Source organism: Sylvia atricapilla, chromosome 1 (genome assembly GCF_009819655.1).
Source record: "Sylvia atricapilla isolate bSylAtr1 chromosome 1, bSylAtr1.pri, whole genome shotgun sequence".
In the NCBI taxonomy this organism is placed as follows: Eukaryota; Metazoa; Chordata; class Aves; order Passeriformes; family Sylviidae; genus Sylvia; species Sylvia atricapilla.
Genome location: NC_089140.1, coordinates 17,019,691 through 17,044,005, shown reverse-complemented (window position 1 = coordinate 17,044,005; position 24,315 = coordinate 17,019,691). Strand labels below are relative to the sequence as shown.

Sequence of the window (24,315 nt, the reverse complement as noted above, 5' to 3'; positions counted from 1 at the left end):
GCTTCATTGGTCTGCATTTTCTGGATGTTACAAAGGATGGTTCAGAGAAAAGCAGCGCTGGCCGAGCTATTCTGTAACCTACTGAGAGAGAAGGGGAGGGAAAGGAAACCCAGCAGAGGCCTGGTGATTAACTCCCCATCCTGTACAACTGAAGGTGTCTCCCTTTGCTCTTCTGATACTTTCAGGAAAGGATGCAGAAAATCGCTTTTCCGGTGGTGAATTGTCAGAAGAAGTCTACACCTGCCTGCCCTGCAGAGAAGGATGTTCTTTCTGCACAGATGATACTCCCTGCTATGCACAGGAGGACAAATACTTACGGCTGGCTATCATCTCCTTCCAAACGCTGTGTATGCTGCTGGATTTCATAAGCATGCTGGTGGTCTACCACTTCCGCAAGGCAAAGGTAATAAACCTAAATGTTTCACCTTGATGTTCCTCCTCACTGGGTGGTACATGCTCAGTCATCTTGGGTGTATGGCTTCCTATTCTGAGAGCCAGTTTCTCACGCAAAGGAGCGCAGCTCAAGGGAAGGATGGGATTTCCAAACAGGAATGTTTTCCTAAATTGTTTATGTGGTTAAAGCTGAGCAATTTGTGTCTTCCAGTGAAATATGCTTGCATTTATAGATGTTCAGCAAAAATCAAGGAAACTGTTAAGTAATTTTAGAAAACCAGGCCAATTAATTATGCACATATCTAAGGGGATACGGGTTTTTTAGAAAGTTGGGATCTTGAAATTCTCTGCATTACCACTACTGGAAATTATGTTTGGTTTCAATATATTTGAGAGATTAGCTGGAAAATAATGATGGCAAAAAGAAATCTTTCTGAATAATTCTAGTTCCTAGAGAGTTTAAATGTAATCCTATGGTTAAAGATTATTATTTTTTCTCTAAAGCCTGAGTATACTAAGGAGTGTCTATAAATTGCTGATGCAGCATTTGAAATTTCTGTTTTTACCTCACTGAAAGTTAGGTAACATCTCTTGGAATCTCACTGTTGCCTCAGCAAATGCAGAATATTCTCTGAAACTTCAAAATTGCTAAAAAGAAATTAAGTGAAACTGGCATATATTCACTACCTACATTTCAGAAACGTAGGTGTGCACACAGTGTGCTACATTATTGAAATTTAATAGCTTTATCCACTTTCTATAACTAGATAAGTATTTCCATTTTAGTTTTTGGAACACTTGATCCCACAGTCTTCCTGATCCTGCAGTGTCTCTGTTACAAATGCGTGGCTCATTTTGAAAGACTTTAATATCCTGCCAGGAAATCACAGAATGAGCAATAACATTCTTTTTTCCCCCCCTCTTATGTTTCTGACAGTGTTTTTGTATTTATGATATTATATTAAATGACTCAAATTACAGACGTAATTGTATTCATGAAGTTTCTCATTACGAAAAGTTTGTTGTCAGCATCTGTTTAGTTGCTTGACATTAACTTAGCAGAAAAACTTCATTCTTATTTTTGTGAGGTTTTAATCTGGTAATGTTACTCACTTTTTTAATGTCATAGACAACATCATGGCAAGCATTTCTTTTGAGTGAAAACTATTCCTAGACTTACAAAGTGATATTGCAAGCTGGGCTTGACTTCCTTTTTTACACATTGAAATAGTGATTGTTTTATAGAAAATACTTGTTTTCTCACAAATAGGCTGAGAAGCAGTTTTCACTCTCGCACGTGTACATTTGTATATGTTAGATATCTGATATCTGCTAGAGTAAAAAGGTGTTCTTAGACATAAGACAGCAGTCTTGTGTTTCAAAAATCCTGCTAGTCATGAAAAGCACATGTTTACATTTATGATTTGTCATTTCTCCAAAGTAGTCTATAAGTAAAGAAACACATGGAATCTGAATCTTTAATACCAAAGCAATACTAAAGAGGCATATACTCATCTTCCATTTTTTCTGAAGTGCTTTTCAGTCATTAGGAAAAAGATTGTGCTTATTTTTTTCCAGATTCCCTCTTATGATTAGAAATCATGACATATGAATGAATGAGAATCAGATGTAAAACAAAGCATTATTTTTCCCTGGAAAAAAAAAATAAAATAGTGCCTTTAAGACATTGCAGTTCATTCTGCAATGACCAGAGACCAGAGATGGATTCAGTTGACCGGAGATGGATTCAGTTTTGGTATTAAATTTTGGTATTACAGGAAAGTTGACTTTTCTCTAAATGTGCATCTCACAAGGAAAAGGGAAGGAAACATGCAACAAAAGAAATAATACGGTGATTAAAAAACCTTTCCATTATGATTGATGTTTTCAAGGAATAGAAACTGATAGATTTTTCATTGCTTTTTGTGTCATTCAGTTGGATTTTCCTTGGATATTCTTTTAGTGTTCTTTATCTTGTTGGTACAGCATGAAAACGATCTTGTGTGTTTACCATGAAATGTGAAGTTGTATGAAAGACAAACATACTGAGATCAGCGAGTATTTCCCTAAGAAAACTGTTGGTTGCATTGGGAAATGACAGAAATTTGGAGTGAAGGAGGAAAACTAGTAGCTTACTATGTACTCTCTGCCAAGGAGGTAAAATCATGAAAATGAAAGAACACATATTGAAGTATATTCAAAATATCTGCCTTTTTGAGAATTTCCAACTGTTAGTGAAGCAAAACACAATTAGGTTAGTATATATGTCTGTGATTAAAGTTGCTGTGTTAAACTGCTCATTTCCATTGTGCTGTGTGGGAGTCAGAAGAGCATTTCTTTGGGTTCTCTCCCACGTGTAGCCCTACAATATTCAAATAGTTGCAAAAAATAGTTTTCATGCAACATTTTAACAGAAAGAACAGTGTGCTGCTACTATATCAACTTCAAAGTGTTCAAGGGAGCAAAAGATGGGAGTTGAAAATAAAAGATGTTAAATTAAGGCCGTTTCAGTGCTGAAAGGAATGAAGAGTAGATATGTGGCATTTTGATCCAGCTGTTGATCAGTGAAATCAGAAGGTGAATGGGGCAAGGTAACGTCTTTAGTAAAAGTGGCTGCAGACAGTTTCTCAGTCTTTGTACCTCATGGGGGCTCCTGGAAATTACTGCCTTCAAAAAACTAAGCTCCTGAAAAGTTAAGGTCTGCCAACAGAAAGCACTTGGGAAGAAACACCCCAGGCACCTTGGCAGTGATATTCTGAGTATAATAATTCACAAACAGAATGATAAAGGTCCATAAGCATCCTTTAGCTTATGATAGAAGTGACAACACTTTTTTTTGTCTTAAAAAAGATCAATGCATCTGTAAGAGCAGATGCAGATCATGAGTATTTTAGAGAAGTGAAGAAATACGTCAGCTATTCAGATCACACTGGTTGCGCTTCTTATGACCAAGCAGTACTTTAAATGAAAATTGCCATTGGCCTAGTTTTGTCAACAGTGTAGAATATATGTGAGATCCAAGGCATTTGCTAAAAGACCAACCACAAGTAAAAGATGGAGTGCTGCACTGCCACATAGCATGGCCGTGAGAACAGAGACCTTTTGGACAATTACTGCCAAAATGGTACTGACAAAATGTGATGATACAACTTTCATTTTGACGTGATCTTTATTACTGACCTAGGCCGTAATAGTAAGATTCTACAGAGAACCTGGTAAATACCAGCCTGTGAGTTTCCACTCAGATCTTGATAAAATGAATGGTAGGAAATAGGCAAAGCCTATAGCAAGCCAGATGACTGGCTTTTAAAAGCTAGGCTTCTCTTCAGAGAGACTTCTACAAGTTTCTTGAGTTTTAAGTCTCTTCTTCTAGAACTTCTTAAGGCTTCTCTGATGAATCCTCTTCAAAGTTCTGTCTAGAAAACTGCTGAACTATTTACTGTGTAGTAAGTTTACAATAATAGCAGTAAAGGAGCAATAGAAGATAGGATATGTGATATCTGTATTTATAAAGACTCCCTATAATAGTGACAAGAACTAAAGATCATTAGGTCCAACTTACACTCTTGCAAATTCAGAGTAATGGTAATAAATAATAGAACTACTTGGTCCAAGGGCAAGTGTGAGAAGTGGGCTTTCATGAAAATGTGATGCCCTACAAGTGTGTTTGTAGCTCTGTGATGGAGGATTATGAGCATGTGGATGTGAGAATACTTCTTCCAAGGTCTGTCACCAAAAGCTCTTAAAATTTTGGTCTCAAGGGACTAAGTGAGCTGCACAATATGTAGGTAACCAAGGGGTGGCAGAGGAAAACACAGAGCAGGAAATATGATATAAAATCACACACAGCAGTGAGATGTTGATGTGCAAACATAGGTATATATTCATGGTTCCTCTTAAGATTTCACTAGAGAGATTAAGGTTCAAGGAGTCTCTCAAATGTTTTTAAAAAATTAAGTAGTTGCATTACACAACTTTTAGTTGCTTTATCTCACTTATTGGCAAAGAATATCACAGATCCCAAAGTATAAAGCAATTCAAAGAGGAAGGAATCATGGAGGATATTTCTCTCTTTATATTTGTACATATGTTTCTATATTTCCAGGGTATTTAAACACAGTGATTTTGGTGAAAAATCTGGTGCCACAAGGCCATAATTTTATTGTTGGAAACTTGGAGGCTAGATCAGGAAGGTTCACTCTCAGCTTCTTCAGTAATGAAGCACAGACCGTGAAGTGAGGTAGGACACTAGAGTCTTAATCAGAAAATCTTTTGTTCTCTTGGCAAAGAGTCATTAAATTAGATTTCATGTCTGTTCTTGAAAACCTTGTAGTTACTTGTGTAGACTTGCACATTTGATAGGTGACAAAACAAAATTCATCCAAAACACAGTTGATCCAAACTACTGGTGCCCCTGACCAATCTGCAAAGTAGTGACTTGGAGCAGTAGCTGGAATTGGCGAAAAGAACAAAATGGAATGGCAAAAAGATACTGTAACAAAACTCCAGTCAGTGCCGTGGAATTCATTTGAGGCTTTGTCAAACACAGGTGAAAGTGACTCAGCAGCCCTGAGATCAGCTCAGCAGTAATGTTATTAAACTGCAAGAGTCATAACTGGAGAAAGTCACAGACAGAAGAGGTGGCCCACTGCCAAGAGACAGAAGAACTCCAAAACTATAAGAACAAAAAATTTGGAAGAAGGCACAGAAGGAGTAGCAGAAGCTAAACTGCTAGTGAAAAGCTTTGTAGGGAAAGACAGAAAAAGATGAAAAACGTAACAGATAAAGAGGAGATGCTACTGCTATAATGGGAAAAGACAAAGCACTTCAGCAGGAGAGTAAATGGAGGAAATGTGCCAAATAAAGGGAAAAGAGGAAAAGAGCTGATACAGAGGGGAGATCAGATGTGTGGACACTTCAAAGAAATCTTTGCTGTGGACAGCCCTCATGCCAATCAGTAGTGAAAGCTGGAAGCCATGAACCTGGCATTGACACAAGGTACAAGAGGCTCAAAAACTCAAGGGAGATGAAAATTTGCAAAATCCCATCAGAAAAGCTGACAGCATCTGACAGAACCAGTTTAATGCCACTGAGGGAATTGTGTGATGAAACCTGGGAAAAAGAAATCTTTCCTCATTAGTGAAGATATTGAAATTCTATTTTGATTGCTCTGACAGAGTGATTTTCCTGAATCTGGCCTGGAAAGATGGTGAGGCTTCTGCAATGTCAGAGAAGTAAAGAGATACAGGATGCAAAACAAGGAACAGGGTCAGTGCTGTTGATGGTCATGTTATGTGTCTTAGCAATGACAGAGGAGTCTGTAGAAGAACAGGCTCCTTTTATTTCCTTGGTTTTCAAAGGTTTTGACAGAGTTTGGGTATAAAAGGATCTTGCAGAACTTTCGGCCTTACCAAGTCAGATTTTCATGGCTATGTACAGAGGTGCAAAACATTCTCTAAGCTGAACAACTAAGGAACAAAACAGTTCAAGGTGATGCTAGCAGACATCTTTATGTGTTGTGGCATTATTATTGATTTAATAATGCAAACATCTCTACAAAAAGCACGTTCAAAAAGTATGAGGCTGAGCTAACAGAAGTAGCTGGCTAGACAAGGACAGAAATCATGGATATTAAAACAAATACTCTCATAAATGAGATGCTAAACAGTGATTTTGTAAGGAAAAGCGTCCACAAAATATGAGAATTCATCTGTGTAAGCAGTGCTGTATGGACCAAGGAAGAGCTCAGACAGGAAGTGACCAACTGCAGCATTGATTGCATGCAGTGTATGGATAGTAAAGCTACTGGAAAGAAATGGAACATTTAAATAACTATGAATAAAAATATTTTTTTTTATTTCAGACTTAACATAGGGCTAGAAATCTACCAGAGCCTTAAAGAGAAAACCAGCTGCATTGTAATAATGTCTTTATAAAAGTCCTGGACTGTGGAAGGACATAGCCTGCAAAGAACCTAAAAGGCTCATCAGTTACCAGGCTGTGTTTTTAAATGAATCAGAAAGAAGAGCTGAAAACAACTGACCTTTGCATAGCAGCCCACTACCTCAAACAGAGGTGATGGGAGAGCTATCTCAAAAGAGCTACCTCAAACAGGCAGCTCTTGGGTAGAATACAACTGCTGTGAGGAACTGTAAGTGCCCTTAAGAAATGCCAAGAACCTTTACTGGCAAAGAGAGCAGAGAAGTTGATCTCAGCCATGGGGTGGAAGAGACTAATTGCTGCTTTATGATAAAGGAGAGATGAGAATGTGCTGCCAGCCTTGACTCATGCTAGACTTTTTCAGAAGGGTCTTGTTTGCTGGGAATTCTCATTCAGATCAATGCTAAAGGCTTCAGAGTAGTTGCACTAAAGCCAAACTACTTTGCCCTCATTTCACTACCTTGTGGTGCTGCCAGGTTCTGAAAACAAGGGAACAGAGAGCAAGCAGGGGATCTGGTCATTCCATCTTCCTGATGCACCTGTGGCCAGTATCTCTGGATTTAAATTCAGCATATCAAGGTAAAATTGGTAGTAGTGAGCACACTTGGAAAAGGTTGTTTTCAGCTCAGAAAAATAATGGAAAAAAGCTTAAGAGTTCAACAAAGTAATTTGTAATGGTGTTTTCATTTGGCAGTGGAGGATTGTAATAGAGCCCATTGGAATGAAGGGCTTTGTCCTCTTCAAGACCAGTTCCAATCCCAAATATTGGAAATTTTAAAAGAAATTATGTTTTACAGTACTGGTCTTCTCGACACCCCCTCCACCTGCACCCCCTTTATGAACATTCAGGAACTGTTGGAAGTACAGAAATACAAATACTTTTAATGAGAGGAGGAAAATATACATCTTTAACACTTATCAGGTAAATACAGTTAACAGGACCATATGGCTAATCATCAACAGGAATAAATAATTTTCCGTCTCTTGAGGGAAATGTGGCAAATAATAGGTACAGACTGTTTTTGTATGGTTTTTACTCTGTCAAATACAGATTTTCAGTTTGGAGTTCAGGGTGGCTAGATACATTCTGTCACCACTATCTCATTTTTTATTTAGTGTAAATATATTTGAGTGTTCTGCTAAATATGATTTCAAAACTGTGAAGATAGTCCCTAAGCAGTGCAATTTTAAACACTGCACAGAACTGCACATAGATGGAAAAGCAACATGCAAATTTATGCTGTAGTTCCCCTTCCTAATATTGAAAAATCAAGAATGTCTTCTCACCCTTACTGTAGCCGTGATAGGATACAGTAATTTAGAATGAGGTAATCACAGCCTATTGATGTGTGATACATCTTTAAATATTAAAGCATGCTGGCTTTGCAAACATACCTCTTTTTCTGATGTAGATCAGCCAATCCTTTTTCCTTTTTTTTTGACTCCACAGTGACATCTTGATGTGCTTATGCCTGGATGGCTTTCATCTTTGGTGCACATTCTGCTTTTTTCTCCCTAGACAACAATTTCTGACATTTCAGCTGAAGTGGAAACTTGATAGAGGGAAGAGATCTTGCACAGATGGAGCAGCTGCCTTTACATGCTGTGCTGGTGGGCATACCTGATAGTTCACTCAGCATATACACATTCTCTGCAGTGCATTAGACACCCTTTCTTCATCCTATCCTAGGGTGAGAACCTAGTTTCTTGTGATTTCTCAGGAAGTTTATTGTAATCTTCAGGTGTGCAAGTTGAAAGCCATTTGAAAACAATGTGTTTTCAAAACTGTTGTTTTCAGTGGAATTCTCATTTCCTTTATTTGCATGTCCCTTCCCATTTTTCTGTGTTGATAAGGTGTGCCTTTAGGGATGCTGTACTTTCTTAACTCCCACATAAATAATTTAAGAGTGCCATATTGGCAGGATAAGAAGTGGAGGGGCTGTTAGCCTGCAGCAACAGTTGAATCTCAGGGAGGATGTACTGACTGCTGCTGGTGTTCCCAGAGACAGCAGGCATTGGCAGGCATGGCTGCAGTGTTTGCGGGGTATTTATTGTGTGTATCCCCTTCCTAAGGCCAAAGGTTTCACGTGAGTATGTATTTGCATTCTAAGACACAGCTTAGAACCATCAAGTACTTTTGAATAGAAAACTAAGCTCCAGACACTCTAGGCCTAATGAATACTGAAGCGTGAAGAAAATAAAGATCTAGATATGAAATATGTAAGCAGGGTGTTAGAAAGCAAAAAAAAAAAAAAAAAAGGCAAAAAAAAGAGAAAATGTTCTAGATACAGCCTACTCCTAAGGCTAAGGTCTAAGGTAAGTCATAAAAATGACTTTTTATCAGTACTCAGGAGTAGCTCTAAGGATTCAAAAGCTGCAGTCTTATTGTATAACTATATTAAGCCAAAGCTTGTCTCTACAAAGTTGAATTGCACATCACCTTAGGGGGCCCATCTGGAAAACATTCATGGTTTTTTAAGAAGTGCACTGCTTTCAAAGTGATGTGTATCAGCCATGGATTGTGACACATTTGCTCCACCTTGACATTGAAACTAGTTCCTGGCCTTTGCTTTCTTAATGCTTTGCTGCATAAGACCTTGCTGACTGTGAATCATTGTTACCTTCTGTTCCACCAGTAGTCCACAAATCTCTGCAAACACAGAGCCCCAAAGTTCAAATGAATGGAGCTGGTAGTGCACTTTCAGTGTAGAATGCTGGCCAAGGATATAGCTGTCACCAAAGAAAAAGCTGTAGTAGCATTGAAGGCCCTCACTGAATTCTATTGCACTATAATTTCACTTTAAAAATAAATTATGAAAAATTAAGTAATTGAATTCTGGCAAATATTTTCCGACAATGACAACATCATAGCAAAGTTTTTCCAAGGTGGTTTCAGAGTCATCTATTAAACTGAGTTTTTTGCTTGTCTGTTACTCTGATTCCTGCTGAGTCTTGTATTTATAGCCCTTATAGGGTATCTGAGTAGACTGGATGGTCTGTCACGTGGTAATGAGCTTTCCCCACCAATTCTTTGATGCAGTAACTTTAGGACAGTTACATTTATCTGAAGTTACATTTGGGTTCCTGAATGGGCATTTACAGATTTGCTGGGAAGAGACTTCCTATCATGTCAGCAGAATAACAGCAACATTATTTATTTATCCTGCTATTTGTCTTGGAGTTGTATCCTGCTGTGAACCTTCCTTGTACAATCAATAGCAATAGCAAAGTCCCTGGTGGCTTGTGTGAGGTCTTTGGCATGCCTCCCTCTCCAAGAGAAGACTTCTGTCTGAAGCAGACCTTCCTTTTTCTTTTAAGGGTCTAATAGTAAGACCCCATTTTGATGTTGAAAAATCAATCTAACTAAGGAGAAGCTCTTATTATGATGAAAAAATAGGGTTTTCTTAGAAGTTTTATCCAGAGAGAAGAAAGAAGTGACATAAATTAAGAAACAGAGAAAGAAAACACATGGAAAAAAATGTAGCATGAGAACTTTCAATTAGTAGAAATAAAACTGTATTAGAAACCTTATTCTTGAAAACATCTTGCATTTTTTACTGCATATTTGCAGCTGCAAAACTTTTAGTTAATGGTAGAATGTTCAGAGAAACTTCATGCCGTTTTAAATATTTTGGTTGTTTGGTTGGTTTTGGCTTATATCATGTGGTACAAGCTGAACACAGATCATTCAGACTAAAACATGTTCCTGTTCTTCATTCTTTTCTTCATTTCTTTGGGAAGAATTGAAGGTTTTCAGGAGCAGGCCCATGCTGTCAGCTTCCCATTAGAACTTTGTGCTATGACTACAGTCACATTGCTTTTTGCCTTCCTTGTCCCAGCCATGCCTCCCCCTCTCTGGAATAAAATCATGACATTTTTCTCTGACATCTTCTCATCAACTGCAATACAGCAGAAAAGAAACCTTGATCTGCTCCTGCTTCCCTCTAGGACATCCCAGATACTGCTTTCATAGTTACTGTAGCAACCTGCTTGTTAGCACAGGTCGTTTTGGGTTGTGGAGCTCCCTGTACCTCCGGCTATGTCTAAGCCTTGCTGAACTCAGTGCGAGCTCCCTTTTAAGACATATTTTCTGCTGGTCTGCAGCCCTAAGTTTGTTGTCTCAGCTTGGTGTCTTGTGTCCTGACTACTGCTCTGTCCTTTCCGCTGGCTGTGGCAGACGCAGTCACAGGCTGCTGCTGTCTGTTCTAAATGATGCTGCACATGATTTACTGCTCTGCCACTTCCTGCTGTCCTTGTTGTATCTCCCTCTTGACATCATACATGAGCTGTATATCTGCTTTTTTCAACTCTCACATGAGTGTTTTTCTGTCTCCTAATGCCATTTCTTTGATGCAGAAGTGTCAATCCCAGTCTCATCTTGTTACCTTTTCCAAAAAAACATCACTTGTTCCCGTCATACTTTCCTCATGCTTGGTGAAGGCTTTTTGAGAGCATCCCCTGGTCTCCATATCATGTCTTTAGATTCAAGTGCTGACAAAGTATGTGACTTTGAGTGGGATAATGATAGGCTGGGACTACTAATTACTAATTCTGAAATGTGATATTGCCTTGTTCCATTGTTCTTCTCATCTGCCCTTATCCACATGCTAGCCCTGGTCTTAAACTCTTAACTTTGTGCAGATAGCACAGCCATTTTAACTTTTTCCTTGTGCAGAGTCTGCACTGACTTGAGGCTTCCCTGGGGCTGGGCCTGTCAGCAATCCATTGGTAGGGAGAATAATTAAGTTGTGCATAGCACTATTTCCTTCAAAGACAAATGTGCTTTTCTTTCCAGTGAAACATGTATTCCATGATCTAAACTTCATGAGAGATTACTTAGTTTAATAAATTCTGAGGAGCTGAAAAATCTCACCATTTTTGGGATTAGGATTTCTCAGATGCAATCATAAGGTATTAATTTGGAGTGATTTAGCACTTGGCTCTTGTAAAGTAAAAGTGAATAAAATAAACTGAAGTTGGATTTAAAACCTTCAGAATTATGAGGGTTTGATTGATCTGAGATTAATATAATGATTTTCATCTATAGTGAATTTGCCTTCTAAGTAATGAAAATAATGAGATTTTTTTTTACCTCAGTAAGATTTATTCTAATGCTTCTCACATAATTTTCTGTTTGTTTCCTCTGAGATGTTATGAATCTTGAACTTTGCAGTCAGGTTGGTTTTTATCCTTTTACCATAAACTATTTGTTTCTATGTGATTGAACTACAATTTATACAGACATTTTAGTGAGCTGTGGTTTATCTTCTGTAATAGATGAGGCCATATTGGATAAGAAAGATGAAATTTAGTTCAAGTGTTCTGAAGCTATTTGTAAACTAAACAGAGCAACATACTGAGCCTCACCTCCTGCTCCTGAAATTTGGTTTCCTATTTCATCAGAATTTTTGTATATTCAATTTAATCTCTTGGTGATTAGGCAACTATCAATATTAGAGTGCAATTTATTCTTGAAAGTAGTGTCTTTGGATCTTCATTTAATTTCTGTGTTAATTGAATGCATAACCTAGTGGAACAGACACTTTAAGTGATCCATATTTTAAATGATTGTCATTGCACATATTCATCTTTTAAATTAACTATAAAGCTGTGAATAGACTGCTGTGACTTTACCTTATTACTGATTTTCTTTCATGTATATGTTCACCTCTGTTTGATGAGAAGCAGGTATCTTGATCTGAGCATTATGTCCCCAAGGAAGGAATTGTTGCCCTTACAAGAAAGTAATTAACATTAACCATTTTTACTGTGAGGGTTCTTCACCAGAAAATACTGTTTTTTCACATCTCTATTTTGTAGGTGGTGTAGTGCAACTTAGATGCAGCAATGCCCATGTTTCTAAATGCAGAGCACCTTCCTTCATCATGATATATCTCAACAGATTTCGTTACTTGTATAACAAAGGATCAAGGGCCACATGAATTGAAAAATAAAATATTTGGGGATTTCTTGGATGCCTGACATCTTGTGTACTTTTAATGAAATTGCTTTATGATTGATGGCCTTTGCTTTTCTTGAATTTTTTTTCAACTAAAAAATAAATTTAATAATTATATTCTGTTTGAGCTCAGCTATAACTAGTAATTGAAAAATAAACTGACTTTCATGTGAGTATTCTTCAAAGGCTTGTAAGGGAAATGAAAGAACATGCGGATTATATTTATTTGGTTTAGGAATACTGCACAAAACTTGCAAATGCCAGAAAATTCTGTCAGTACAGTTTAAATGGCACCCCGTAACTGTAGGCCTGTCTTTGGAAAATTTGCCTTTGTTGTAAATATTTCTGTACTTTTAATCTGTATTCTATTAGGAGTCTATGATTCAAATAGGTTAAAAATATTTGTTGGTGTGATGAAAGGTTGAGCAGGACACACAATTTCCTCTTCATTATTTTACAGAGAAGTTTTCTAAAGAGGTACAACACTTTCTCCCTTGCATTGGAAGAGTTTTTCCTGCAGTTATCTGGGAATGAGTTGTTTGAATTTTGTACTTCAACCAGCAATTATAAAATTAAAGCAAAGCCTTGTTATGGAATTTGACATTTCTGTTTTCCTGGGTGACAGTCCCAATCAGTCCCTGAATTTATTATCAAGACAATAAATAACTTACAACACTACTGCTATAGGGTGGTAACTGAGGATTCAGAGAACTCCTTCCAGTTGCTTTTGTGCCCATTCTTTAGTCCTCAATATTCCTCTTCCAGGTATGAATAAAATTAGGATAATCTATGAAATGTAGTTCCACTCTTTTCTGTAACTCCTAATATCAGTGTCTGGGAACTGGAAGTCTAGATTCTGTCAAAGAGTCAAACAGAAGAGTCAAACATCTTGCTGTTGCTCAGTCTTGGGGACAGAAAGAATCTCTGCATGGTATTTCTTAAAATAAAACTTTACTTGAGATAAAATTCCTGAAAATTAGTACTTCAGTTTTTCCGCACAGCTCTTTCGCTTAGAAAGGTAACAGTGTCTTTGTGTTTGGGAAAAGGTATATGGGATAAGAGGAAAAAGATTCAATGGGCTTTAGAAAAACAATATATGGAAATCAAGACAAAAATAGAGTCATACTGGAAAAAATTATTTGTTGGGAAGGTGTATTTTAGTAAGAAAAGCAACTGATAATAGAACATTTCGACCAGCTCCACTTCAGAGCTGTATTTTCAACTTGACAAAAATCTCTTCTCACTTATTTAATTTAATAGAAGAATTACCTGTACCAGGAATAAAAAGAATTTGACCAGGAAGAGTTTTCAGAAAAGTAAGAGACAGATTTGGGAATACAGTCCTGTAAGGTCTCATCCCATCTCCCACGTCCTCGTGTGCAGAGGGAGATGGATCTGCCTGACCTGCAGTGCAAGGGAGCACTACAGAGTGAGCACATTGCCTTTCCATCTACCTTCAGCTGCAGTTTTTATTTCACTACTTTTGAGAAAATCTGCATAGTAATTTTTCTAGTCACTTCAAATATATCAGCTTAGCACAGCAGAGCAAACCTGTGCCCATTCTCTATATTTCCTTGCTTCTCTACCATTGTCATGTATCCATATGTGCTTTCCAGTTACACATGGAGTGTAGATGCACTTCAGCTTAATACATATGAATGTATCGAAATTTGAGATCAAAGAAGAAGTGTATCTAAATTTTTCTCGAATACTATTTAATATAACATATTAATGTTATATATAAATATGCACATAATATTTATATTTAATAATGATGTCTATATAAAATAATATTTTCTATCATTTTTCTCTGATATGCTTTATCTATCTGAAGGGCAATCTCACATTCTGTTTGAAAAAGTAAATTTTCTGTAAATCACAGCCCTCTTTGGTCATTCTTTATATTACAGAAGTGGCAGAACTGTTTAACAAAAGTGAAAAAAATCAAAATATGGCAACCTTTCCCCCTCACTAAGTTTCCATGGTGCCATGCTCATATCATACACAGTGACATGTATATTAATGGAAGAACCTGCAGTCTTCTTGGACTGACACCAAAAGTCTACAGTCAATTCAGTATTACACAGTGTAACTGATGCAGGATGACTTTAATTTTATTTTGGCTTTTGTGTTTTTGCTCCACTATGAAAATATTCTGACACTCATATCACTGATTTATGTGATGACATTGAGGAATTCAGTGCTAATCAATGTTGTTGTGTTTCCTGGATTGCTTAGGACCACAAACAGTTGAAATGTAGTATTTTCTGTGCTTGTTTATACATCATTTCAGCTTTTGTTTTGTTACAATTGATGCAACTTGGGCAGCTACACTTTTTAAGATTTCCATTGTGCAAATAATTATTAAACATTTAGCAGTGGCCAAGAGGCATGTATGACTTTCCTTTCTTAATGGGATTTTTCACAGAAATGGTGTTACTTTCTCAGATTCAAGGATAAGGAATGGCAAAGGCTACTAATGGGACCAGAATGGATGGATGGAAGATTGAGCAAATCCCAAGGCATGAATCAGTCCTTCACAAACAGTAGTCTTTGCACACCTAGATAAATGAATGCTATAGGTAGCTGAGTATAAGAGTTTGAAGCTAGAAACAAAATAAATTGCAGTATTGCTTCGGTGTCAGCAATGTATAACCATTGAGTGAGACAGGGAAATCCAGAAAGGGCAGTTCTACTGACACAAATAAGTAAAGATAAAAATTAAATCCTGAATGGAAAATGAACACACAGACAAAGTGACAATAAACAAACTGAACATTAGATGAACAGATGGAATAATAAATAAAATCAAAATAAACACCAACAAGCAAGGCAGATGCAAAGCACCCCAAGCGGTTGTTAAAAAAAACCCAAAAAAACAGCAACACCATCACCACCCCCCCCAAAAAACCAAACAAAAAACCAAACCCCCCCCCAACAACAACAACAAAAAACACAAACACCAAAAACCAAACCCCCCCACAAATATTACACGCAAGTGGAAGAAATTCCTACTGTGTGAAATTTCAGGGCTGTGTCCTAAAATGCCCTAATTTTTTTGAATTTTATTGGAGAATTTTATTTGTTCAGCCTGTATAGGTGGATAGCAGCTGATGGAGACTTTGAGCTATCATTGGTTTCCTTTCTTTCATTTATTTTCTTAAAGGAGCAAGTAGCAAGGACTTTTTTTCCTGAGGTGTGTGGGCATGTTCACTGCTGAATATGTTTCAGATGCCCATAAAGTGAAGCATTTGTGATCCTGTGCCCAGCCATATCTTAGGAACCCATGTTTGCAAAGTCTATACAGTGGAAGATCCAGCTTTCAGTGGAAAAAGTATTATTCACAGTCTTCTGGAAATATCTGTATATCTAATAAAATATTTTTAGTAAATTAATTTTGAAACATTCTGCTTTAGTTTGGTTTTCTTCTCTTTATTTAATCTCTGTTATTAAATTTTCAGTGCTGGATAATTTTTTCTTCTGGACTTCTTGGTCTATACTGGTCATTACGGAAGAAATAAAAATATTTTAAAATCAAGTGTTAAAATATCTCTTCTTCTTTGCAATAGAGAAAACCAACAGTTTCAAAAATATAGTTTGGGAAAATGCTTATACTTCAGTTTCCAACCTATTTTTCTTCTTTTCTCTACGTTTATGTAAAACTCATTGCATTTGAAGTTTTGAGCTTTTCTTCATCATTGTGGATAGCACTCAGCTCTGCTGTAATGTCTATTCCATTTATTAAGGAATCTTGTTTAGAAGACCAGTGATAACTGTAAACATCAGGTGAACCCTCCCCCCCATTCTCCTGATACCAAGACTGAGGTGAAAGTACAGTCAAAACCTGGATTAAAGCTCACTTTGAATTCCAGTGTTGCTCTGAAAGCCACACTTCTTTTAGGGCAGGAAGCAGAAGTGCTTAGATAGAATTTGCAGGGAATGGTCCCTAGCAGAACACAAGTGATAAGAAAATCATGGGATAATTTATTGTTATGGAAGAGGAGCTGGAAATGCTGAAGTTCTTTGCCCCAGCAGCTTGTCTTATGATCATGCTGCCCGGAAACGAGCTTGATAACAGACTGATCAGGATGTGAAAGACTTTGTGTAGAAAAGAATGTCCACATGGGAGTTAAAAGGACTTTAGGTGTTTTAGATAATTTCCATCCTCTCCATATGATGCTCATTTCAATTGCTTTGTTGGTCATTCTGGTATATAGAGATTCATTGTACACAATAATAATAAAAAATATTCTTTAGTGGTTTTAGTAGTGCTCAGTCATGAGAAGCATGAGCTCACTGACCTCTGCCAGCGTCTTGTATGATGTTGGAGCCACTCGTGGAAGGGAGGGCACTGGCATAAAAAGCATTATCCTACTTCAGAATCTGCTTCTTATTGGCCTCTTCTCTTACCTGGCTCAAACCCAGCTTCTTGCTAAACAAAGATTGATTTCTCCTGGTTACCATCTGGTGCACCTGGGCTGCACCTCACACATCAGCAAAGCACCCCTGCTTTTGCAGTGGTCAATTCTTTGGGTCATTAACCCTTAACATTTCACAAGTGTTTCACATTTCTCACAAGTACTGGTGTTTTGTCTCTAAGACAAATGTGCTCTAAGGCACAGTTTATTTTAAGTTTTAAGAAAACGATGTTGGTTTTCTTAACCAACATGTAATGAGGAAATGGTGCAGTATTTTACAGTCCTGACAAGTTAATGAATCAACATCTTAGTACAAAAATTTCAGGAAAAGTAAATGCACTTCAGTTTAAGGGCACACTCTATAGTCAGTAAAATTGTAGATTATTCATACTTATTATGGAAGCCAAGTCATTAATATTAATTAAGAAAAATATTCTAGGGACTTCTTGAAATTTAAACAATGCAGAACAAATTCTACAGTTAAACTCATGTCTGTAATTCCCATGATCCCTAAGTTGTGACACTTGACAACAAATTTAGCAGTTTCAAATCATACCCAGGTAATGTCTGTTGAATAATGTTTAACTTAGGAAAATGATTTTTTTAAATTGAACTTTGTAAAACACAACCATTGTAATGGGCCTGTGATTTAAAGAGTGTGGAGCATGCAAGCATGACAGCTTAAAAACATTACTATGGAAGTGTTATACTGACAAAAGTGAAGATACCTTTATTAAAATGACACACAGAGAATTTTCTAATATTTTATGTTGGTTTTTGTCTTCTAGAGTATCAGGGCTTCAGGGTTGGTGCTGTTGGAAACCATTCTTTTTGGATCACTTCTTCTGTACTTCCCAGTAAGTCAAACTATAACTTTTTTAAAAAATTATACCCTTGCCAACATTTTAAAACATTGTATGAATGACTGGTGAAAATATAAATGTAAAAACTATTTATTAATTATTAGTTTAATCTGACTACAAAATGTGCTGTGTTCTGTACATATTCTAAAAATATTCAGATGTTTTACTATAATTGTAACAATTCTCCATTTTCAATTTGGTAAAATTCCCAGTGGTTTAATTGGAAGTTTCTGGATGTTCTGGGTTGAGATTTTGCTTTGAAAGATAATACCTTTATAATCTGTGATATGGGGGAAAAAAGCAAGGTATGTAAAAGAATGACACTGATTATACATAATATTTCTCTGGAATGTAGTATCAAGGAGATGAATTATTTCAGCGCATTACTGGCATATATTTTGATGTTTCTGAAGGTATGTGGTATTTTCAATGCCATGTGTTTGGGAAAATTAGATGGCATTACCCTTACCCTGAAAGTAACAAAAAAAAAAAGTAAGTTGACAGTCATGTGGGAAATATATCACAAAACTTACAGAAATATGTGTTCATTTTCTTTTCAAAAGTCCCAGAAAAACTGAGTTTGTTAATTGCCACATAAACCCAAAACAATGACTAGATAAAGCAAGACATCAAAATGTATATTGAACAAAGTTATTCAAAAGCATGCAGATTGAGAGACGTCGAAGATGGAGTTGTGGACTATTTTAAAATACGTTTATGTTCTCTTTCCTTCAGTAGTCAGAATTTTCTGTGCTTTTACAGACCATCATGTAGTTACTGAAAGATGAGCTGGATAACAAAAGTCTTCAGTAGCTACAGAACAAGTAGGAAATAAACTGAAGTAGAATGTGTGAAGAATACTATAAATAAACACAAACCGTGGTGGTATTTTTATGCATTCTTTTTTTAATATTGTGGCCCTTTCAAGTTCCAAAGAAAAAAGTGTGCATTTCTTAGATAGTTTTATGTATTTTTTCATCTTTCACTTTACAGAAGTCAGGGAAATGAAAGTTCTTGGTTTTTTCATGCTGGACAAAAGTTTTTTTTACAACTTGCAATAAATACTTCTCGCATGGGTTTTCAGAGTTTCTTTCATATATCTTTTCAGTGAACAGAACAGAAACCCCATGCACTGCTTCCTCAGCTGGGGCTGTGGAGCATTTACAGAAACTCATAGCTTAAAGCATTATGCAAGGGATTTCCTTTTCATGGTTGTCTCCTCTTTTCTTTCTCAGAGAACCCTGGGGCCAGGTAGTGGCTTCCCCAGGCAGATGCTCAGTTAGAACCAGTCAGTGTCTGTACAGCCTCAGCTCCAAAGTCTGAGAAGCCTCATCATAACTCATCAGAATTTTGTCTGCAATCTGCTCACCTGTCACCCATTCTTCAGTTTGTTTCCCAGTTCTTGTCCTGGACCTCCATTTGTTGTGTTTCACAAATGATCAGCATTCTTTGGTGGTTGTCTGTCTTCAGGCTTCAGGTGCTCAGCACCTGGGACACTGAGACACTGCTGTGGAGAAAGGCTTCTCTCAGCAGTTGGCTTGAAGGACCATGCTGGTGGATGCAAGAGCTGGTTACCATCCACAACCTATAAATGCAGAGGGAGAAGAAAGGAAGTGGTTCTGGGACGGAACAGTTCAATAACCCAAGTGTCCAAGTGTCCCCTCAGCTCTTCACTGACATTTAAGCACCCCCCCCCCACACCTTTTATTATTTTTTTTTTACTGACATTAAGGGTGTTAAATGTACAGCAAGTGCAAAATGACAGCTTGATGTATTATGAAGAAAAGAAAATTGCTGGAAATTCCTGATTAGCCCTTGTCCCAGATTGGATGTAGATACTTGACCAGAGTTTATCTTTCTCTGCCCATCTCAAGCTCCTACTATATAAAACTGTCTGCTGAGAACACATTCTGTTAGAAATGAATAGGCAAAGTGTACGACTTGGCTTCTCTCTTCTAGCAATTTTATGTTCCCATGCTTTTTGCTGGGGCACTGTTCTTTCTTATACAGGGAATTACTAATCAGGCTCTTACTCCTACAGACTTGGGAAAAAGAAAAGAGAGCAATTTTATCATTTCTATTTTGAGGGTTTTAGGGGAGGGATGTAGCACATGTGGTAGTCGGGGGGTCCTTTGCATTTTCAGACAGAGAAATTAATCCCGATTTCACCAACCAGAAAAATATGGTTTGATAAAATGAAAGAAGATCAGAAAGATCAGCTTTCCAATATCTCTGTCCCTCAATTCATTGCAAGGAAGTTTTCATCAATTTCTGATTCAGGGCAAGACAGTGAAACAGTAGATGTGTGAAAGCTATTAAGCATAGTCTCTTTAAGAAAGAAAAGCTGCAAGCTGTGAATTATGAGGGGTGAGTCCTTGGAATGGGAACTCTTGATGTTTTGCTGCACACAGACAGAATCTAAATGTGCTCACCTGCTTGTTGTCTGGGTAAGGAGCACAAAGCAGAGTAGAATGACACGAGAAAGAAAACCCTAGCTTTAAACAGAGTCTTGTTTGCACCAGCTGACATTCACACACATATTCATTCATAACAGGGTGTAGAGAATATATTACCAATATATGTGTTGGTCATAAGTCATGTACCTGCAAAGCAGATTTTGTTTTTCCTGGATCATACTTATTTACCCCTTCATGTTACTTTGTGTTTTTATTTGTTTCCAAGAAGAATAGAGAAGATTTTGTGATCTAGAGATGTGGTTAAAGATGTAGCAATACATGCCGAGAGGTCATTGTTTCAGCTATTCGATTTGCTCCTCATTTTATGTTAGAGGAGTACATTAGAGCTGTAAGACTATTTAATATAGATCTCACATCTTATACACCCAAATCAGGCTGTGTTCTCCACAGATAATATGACATGCGAGTTAATGTATGGAATGGAGTTGATAAGCACCACTGCAGTAGGGTGTTGTCTTTCAACATGAGGCTGTTTTCTTCTTCTTCTTCTATTGTGATTTGGAATGTAAAACTAAAAAGCTTTACTTTAACACTCAACCAAGTGTGGAATTACACAGCTTGGCTTAGTGAATGTAACAATGTAAAGATATTAAGGGATGGCATTTCAGTTCTAAATAACTGAAATCTCTATTCATTTGAGGATTCAGTGCAAAATTACATTCTTATTTAAAAAACAAAATCCCCTTAGATTTTATCAACACTGCTTTAAGTCTTTGGAATCTTTGTTCTCCGGTCTTCTACACTTCCATAATTCTTTCTTTTTCTAGATCTGTTTACTCAGTCTGTCTCAGATTGTTTTGAGAGCCTTCAGCATACAAATTTCACTGTGTCTAGAAGGGGTTTATTGCATCCCTGACTCTCCCTACCCTCCAATTAAATGGAAACCAAAACCTACTTTGTTACATTGCTGAATTTCTTTCACTAATTGTTGTTGTTTTCATGCCTACATGCCGTAATCTATTCATAGTGTAACATCATTAATTGAAAAATAATATCACCAGTCAGCTGCTTTTGGTGAGAAAAACAGCTGTTACAATGCCCTTCTAACCAAATGGGAAGTGCAAATGATGGTCTCCACCTAAATTTATTATTCAAGTTCTGCTATACTCATGGCAACACTGATCTTTTCTGAATTATAAGCAGGCAGATGAGCTTTGTCTATTACAAATGCATAGATTTTACTCAGAAATTGCTGGGCAGCTCACATTTCTGAAGCTCTTATTTCTTATATTTTCTGTAGTCTCATAGTAATCTCTCTAATTTGCCTTTACTTAGTTTTTTCAATTATCAATGGATCTCCTCCAAATGAGCACTAGGCTTTCTAATTGATTTTGTTTATATTTCTTTATTCTTAGCTTTTGAACAGAAAGCCAAAACCCTACTGCCTTATAGATGAGTCCATTAATTTCAGTGCTTTGCATTTGAGGGGAGGAATCTCATTACTTTCCTCGTCCAGAAATACTAACTATTTTGAAACCTTTAGACCTTTCTTGACTCCCTGTCTTGCTAATGCTTGGAACACGCTACCACAAGTTTAAAGACTGATTGCTACAAAGACCTTCAAATAAAGTGAGCAGTAGCACAATGTTGTAAATGAGTAGCCTGTTAATTCCATTGGGGGTCAGACCTCAGCTGTTTTTAGACATCTGTAATGGGCACAAGTTGAAAAATAGGAGATTCTGATAAGATATCAAGAAACCCTTTTTTAACTGTGAGGATTGTAATTACCAAAACTCTTTGTCCAGAGTTTATGAAACATCCATCTTTGGGGGTGTCAGGACTTGACTGGACCCAAGTCTAAACAACCTGACCTAGTTTTGGACAGGGGCTGGACTAGATGACCTCCAAAGCTCTCTGGCAAATGAAATTCTGTAAGTCTGTGTTTCTTATGTATGCATCTTATGTAGTCACCCTGTGCTCATCAAATCCCGAAGAGGAACTAGGCCTTTTATGACTTGTTTTAGACTTGTAACTCCAAGATGAGGTGCATCATGGCCAATACTTCATGGACTATAAATGAAGCCTGAGGTACTTGCCTCAAATGGTGATGAATTCGACCCCAGGCAGCTAGGATTACCTGATATATTAGATAGTTCCCATACTGCTGGTCTATGTTAACTGAAACTCCAAAATACATGCAACGGATTGCATGATATAATGATACGAAATAATTTCTACAGTCAGTGATTAAATTTAAGGGAGTATGATGATGCAAAGACAAAGGCAATAATTTCTTCTCCATGTTCTTGATACAGCAGATAAGAAGTACTAGATTTAAATTCCAGCAAGTGGAAGTTGTTACACAGTGGGGCTGAATCTTGTAACAGTGAGGTCAGCTAGATCATAAGATGGACTAGCTTTGGAGGCTGTAGAGTATCTTTTTAAAAACTTATGATTTTTTTCTTTCACTCTTCCTTTGGCTAAAAAATCCAAATTCATTACAGCTTTACTGTTTTTACAAACTGCAAATTATAACAGGGCAATATTGTTTATCTGTTTAGAGAAATGGAGTTGTGGGATGAGGGGCATTGACTTCCTAATGCTCATGGAATAATTCAGTAGTGAATCCTGGAATAACTTTGTGCTCAGACATCTTGTTGCGTCCGTCTTTCACACTCAAGCTAAAATCACCTACCCTTTTGTGTTATGAGAAGTAATAGAAGGTAGGGAGTCATGGAGCTTAGATACGGATATGGGGTTTTTTTTCCCCTCAAATGATCTGTATGTGCATTAGCATGGAAGAAATGAGCTGTGAAGTTTGGGAGTGTGAGACTGTGGTAGGTCCATTAGTGATAACAGTCCTGAGCAGAGCAAGGTCACTGGAAAGCTCTGGTTTTGACATTAATGAATGTGAAAACAGAACACTGCAAAATACTCTTATGCATTTGTCCTTCAAATAAGGGATGTGTTACAAAAGCACGGTCACTGTTTATTCCAGATACATTGATGTGCACTGAGGCCAACTGAAAAATTTGCTTTTTCCAACACATCTAGCTCTGCAAGTCTGCTCTGATACCCCAGATGTTTCAGGTTGATTTTTGGGGGGGATATAACTGCATTTTCTTTACTCACAAAATAGTGTTGAAAGCTTTTAGAATGAACAGTCATCATTTTATTCTTGTTCAGGTAAAGAACACAACTGTCTTTGGTTTACATGTCACTGAGGTCCAAGGTGTAAATATCTGCTCTAGAATAATCACTACAGATTTCCGTAGTATTCTAGGAAAAGGTCTTTCCATTTATTTGGATCACAGTGGATTAGATGAACCAGCCAATGCCTAAGGAAGATTTTAATTACCATGTTGCAAGGATTTTATATACATGTTGTGTGCTCGGGCATAGAGGTGAGGGAACCAGGCAGATGATGCAGTAGTTAGTCCCTCTTGGTCAATGTCCTTGTCAGATGAATATACTTTCTGGAGTTAACATGCAACCAGTAAACCTATACCTTATTTTTTGAGACCCAGATTACTTTAAATGCAAAAACCAGAAGTCAGCTGGTGTAGCCTCTGCATTACAGGCTCCAAAGTACAGAAGCCTCATAGGTACTGGAAACACTTGTGTCCTTGCCCTGAACCACGCTAAGAAAAATGTTTATGACTGTTTTTACTGATAGGAAGCAAGCACTGAATATTTTCTGCTTTTTGAATACATTTATTTAAAATGTCAGGAAAAATAAGTTATATTTGATAGTTCTTCATGATTCTCTTTACTAATTTATGTAGCTATCCTAAAAAAATGCTGGTAGCTACTGTCAGGGAGATAACTAGAGGCTGTTGTATATGTGATTATCCACATTAAGAATTATGATTAGGCAGAGCTGTATGTCTCCTAATCTTAGTTCCATATTGGCATCTCTGTGTATATGACAAAAGTTTAGGGTATTGGAAACTCAGTAGAGCTATGACCTCATAAATTCTAAGAGATTATACGGGTGGAATTTGGTGAAGGGTATTTGTGTGTTCTCTGTGTTTATGTATGTCTGTGTGCCCAGGTTACCTCAAGCTGTTAGGGACCTCAGGAGGTCTCTACTCCAACTTCCTGCACAAAGGACAGTCATCTGTAAGACCTTACACAAGACAAGGTTACTAAGGGCTTTATCCAATAGGTCTTGAAAACCTGCAGGGATGGAGACCACCCATCAGGCAGTGTGCAGGCATGCAATAATGTGATGTGGTTGTAGGTTTTTTGGATAGGGATAAAATATGAGATGTTGCTGGAACATACGGGACTTGCACATGGCAGGCTGAAGATAGGTCAGTGAA

The 24,315-nt window shown here is 37.3% G+C and overlaps 1 protein-coding gene across 1 annotated transcript in view; it reads left to right on the top strand.

The window, feature by feature from the left end:
- Positions 1–24,315, top strand: part of GPR158 (G protein-coupled receptor 158) — a 186,555-nt gene that overhangs the window by 86,870 nt on the left and 75,370 nt on the right. Inside the window, exons 4-5 of the mRNA XM_066316019.1 lie at positions 186–403; positions 17,499–17,567. Of these exons, the coding sequence (XP_066172116.1) occupies positions 186–403; positions 17,499–17,567 (287 nt within the window). The remainder of the gene's footprint in view (positions 1–185; positions 404–17,498; positions 17,568–24,315) is intronic.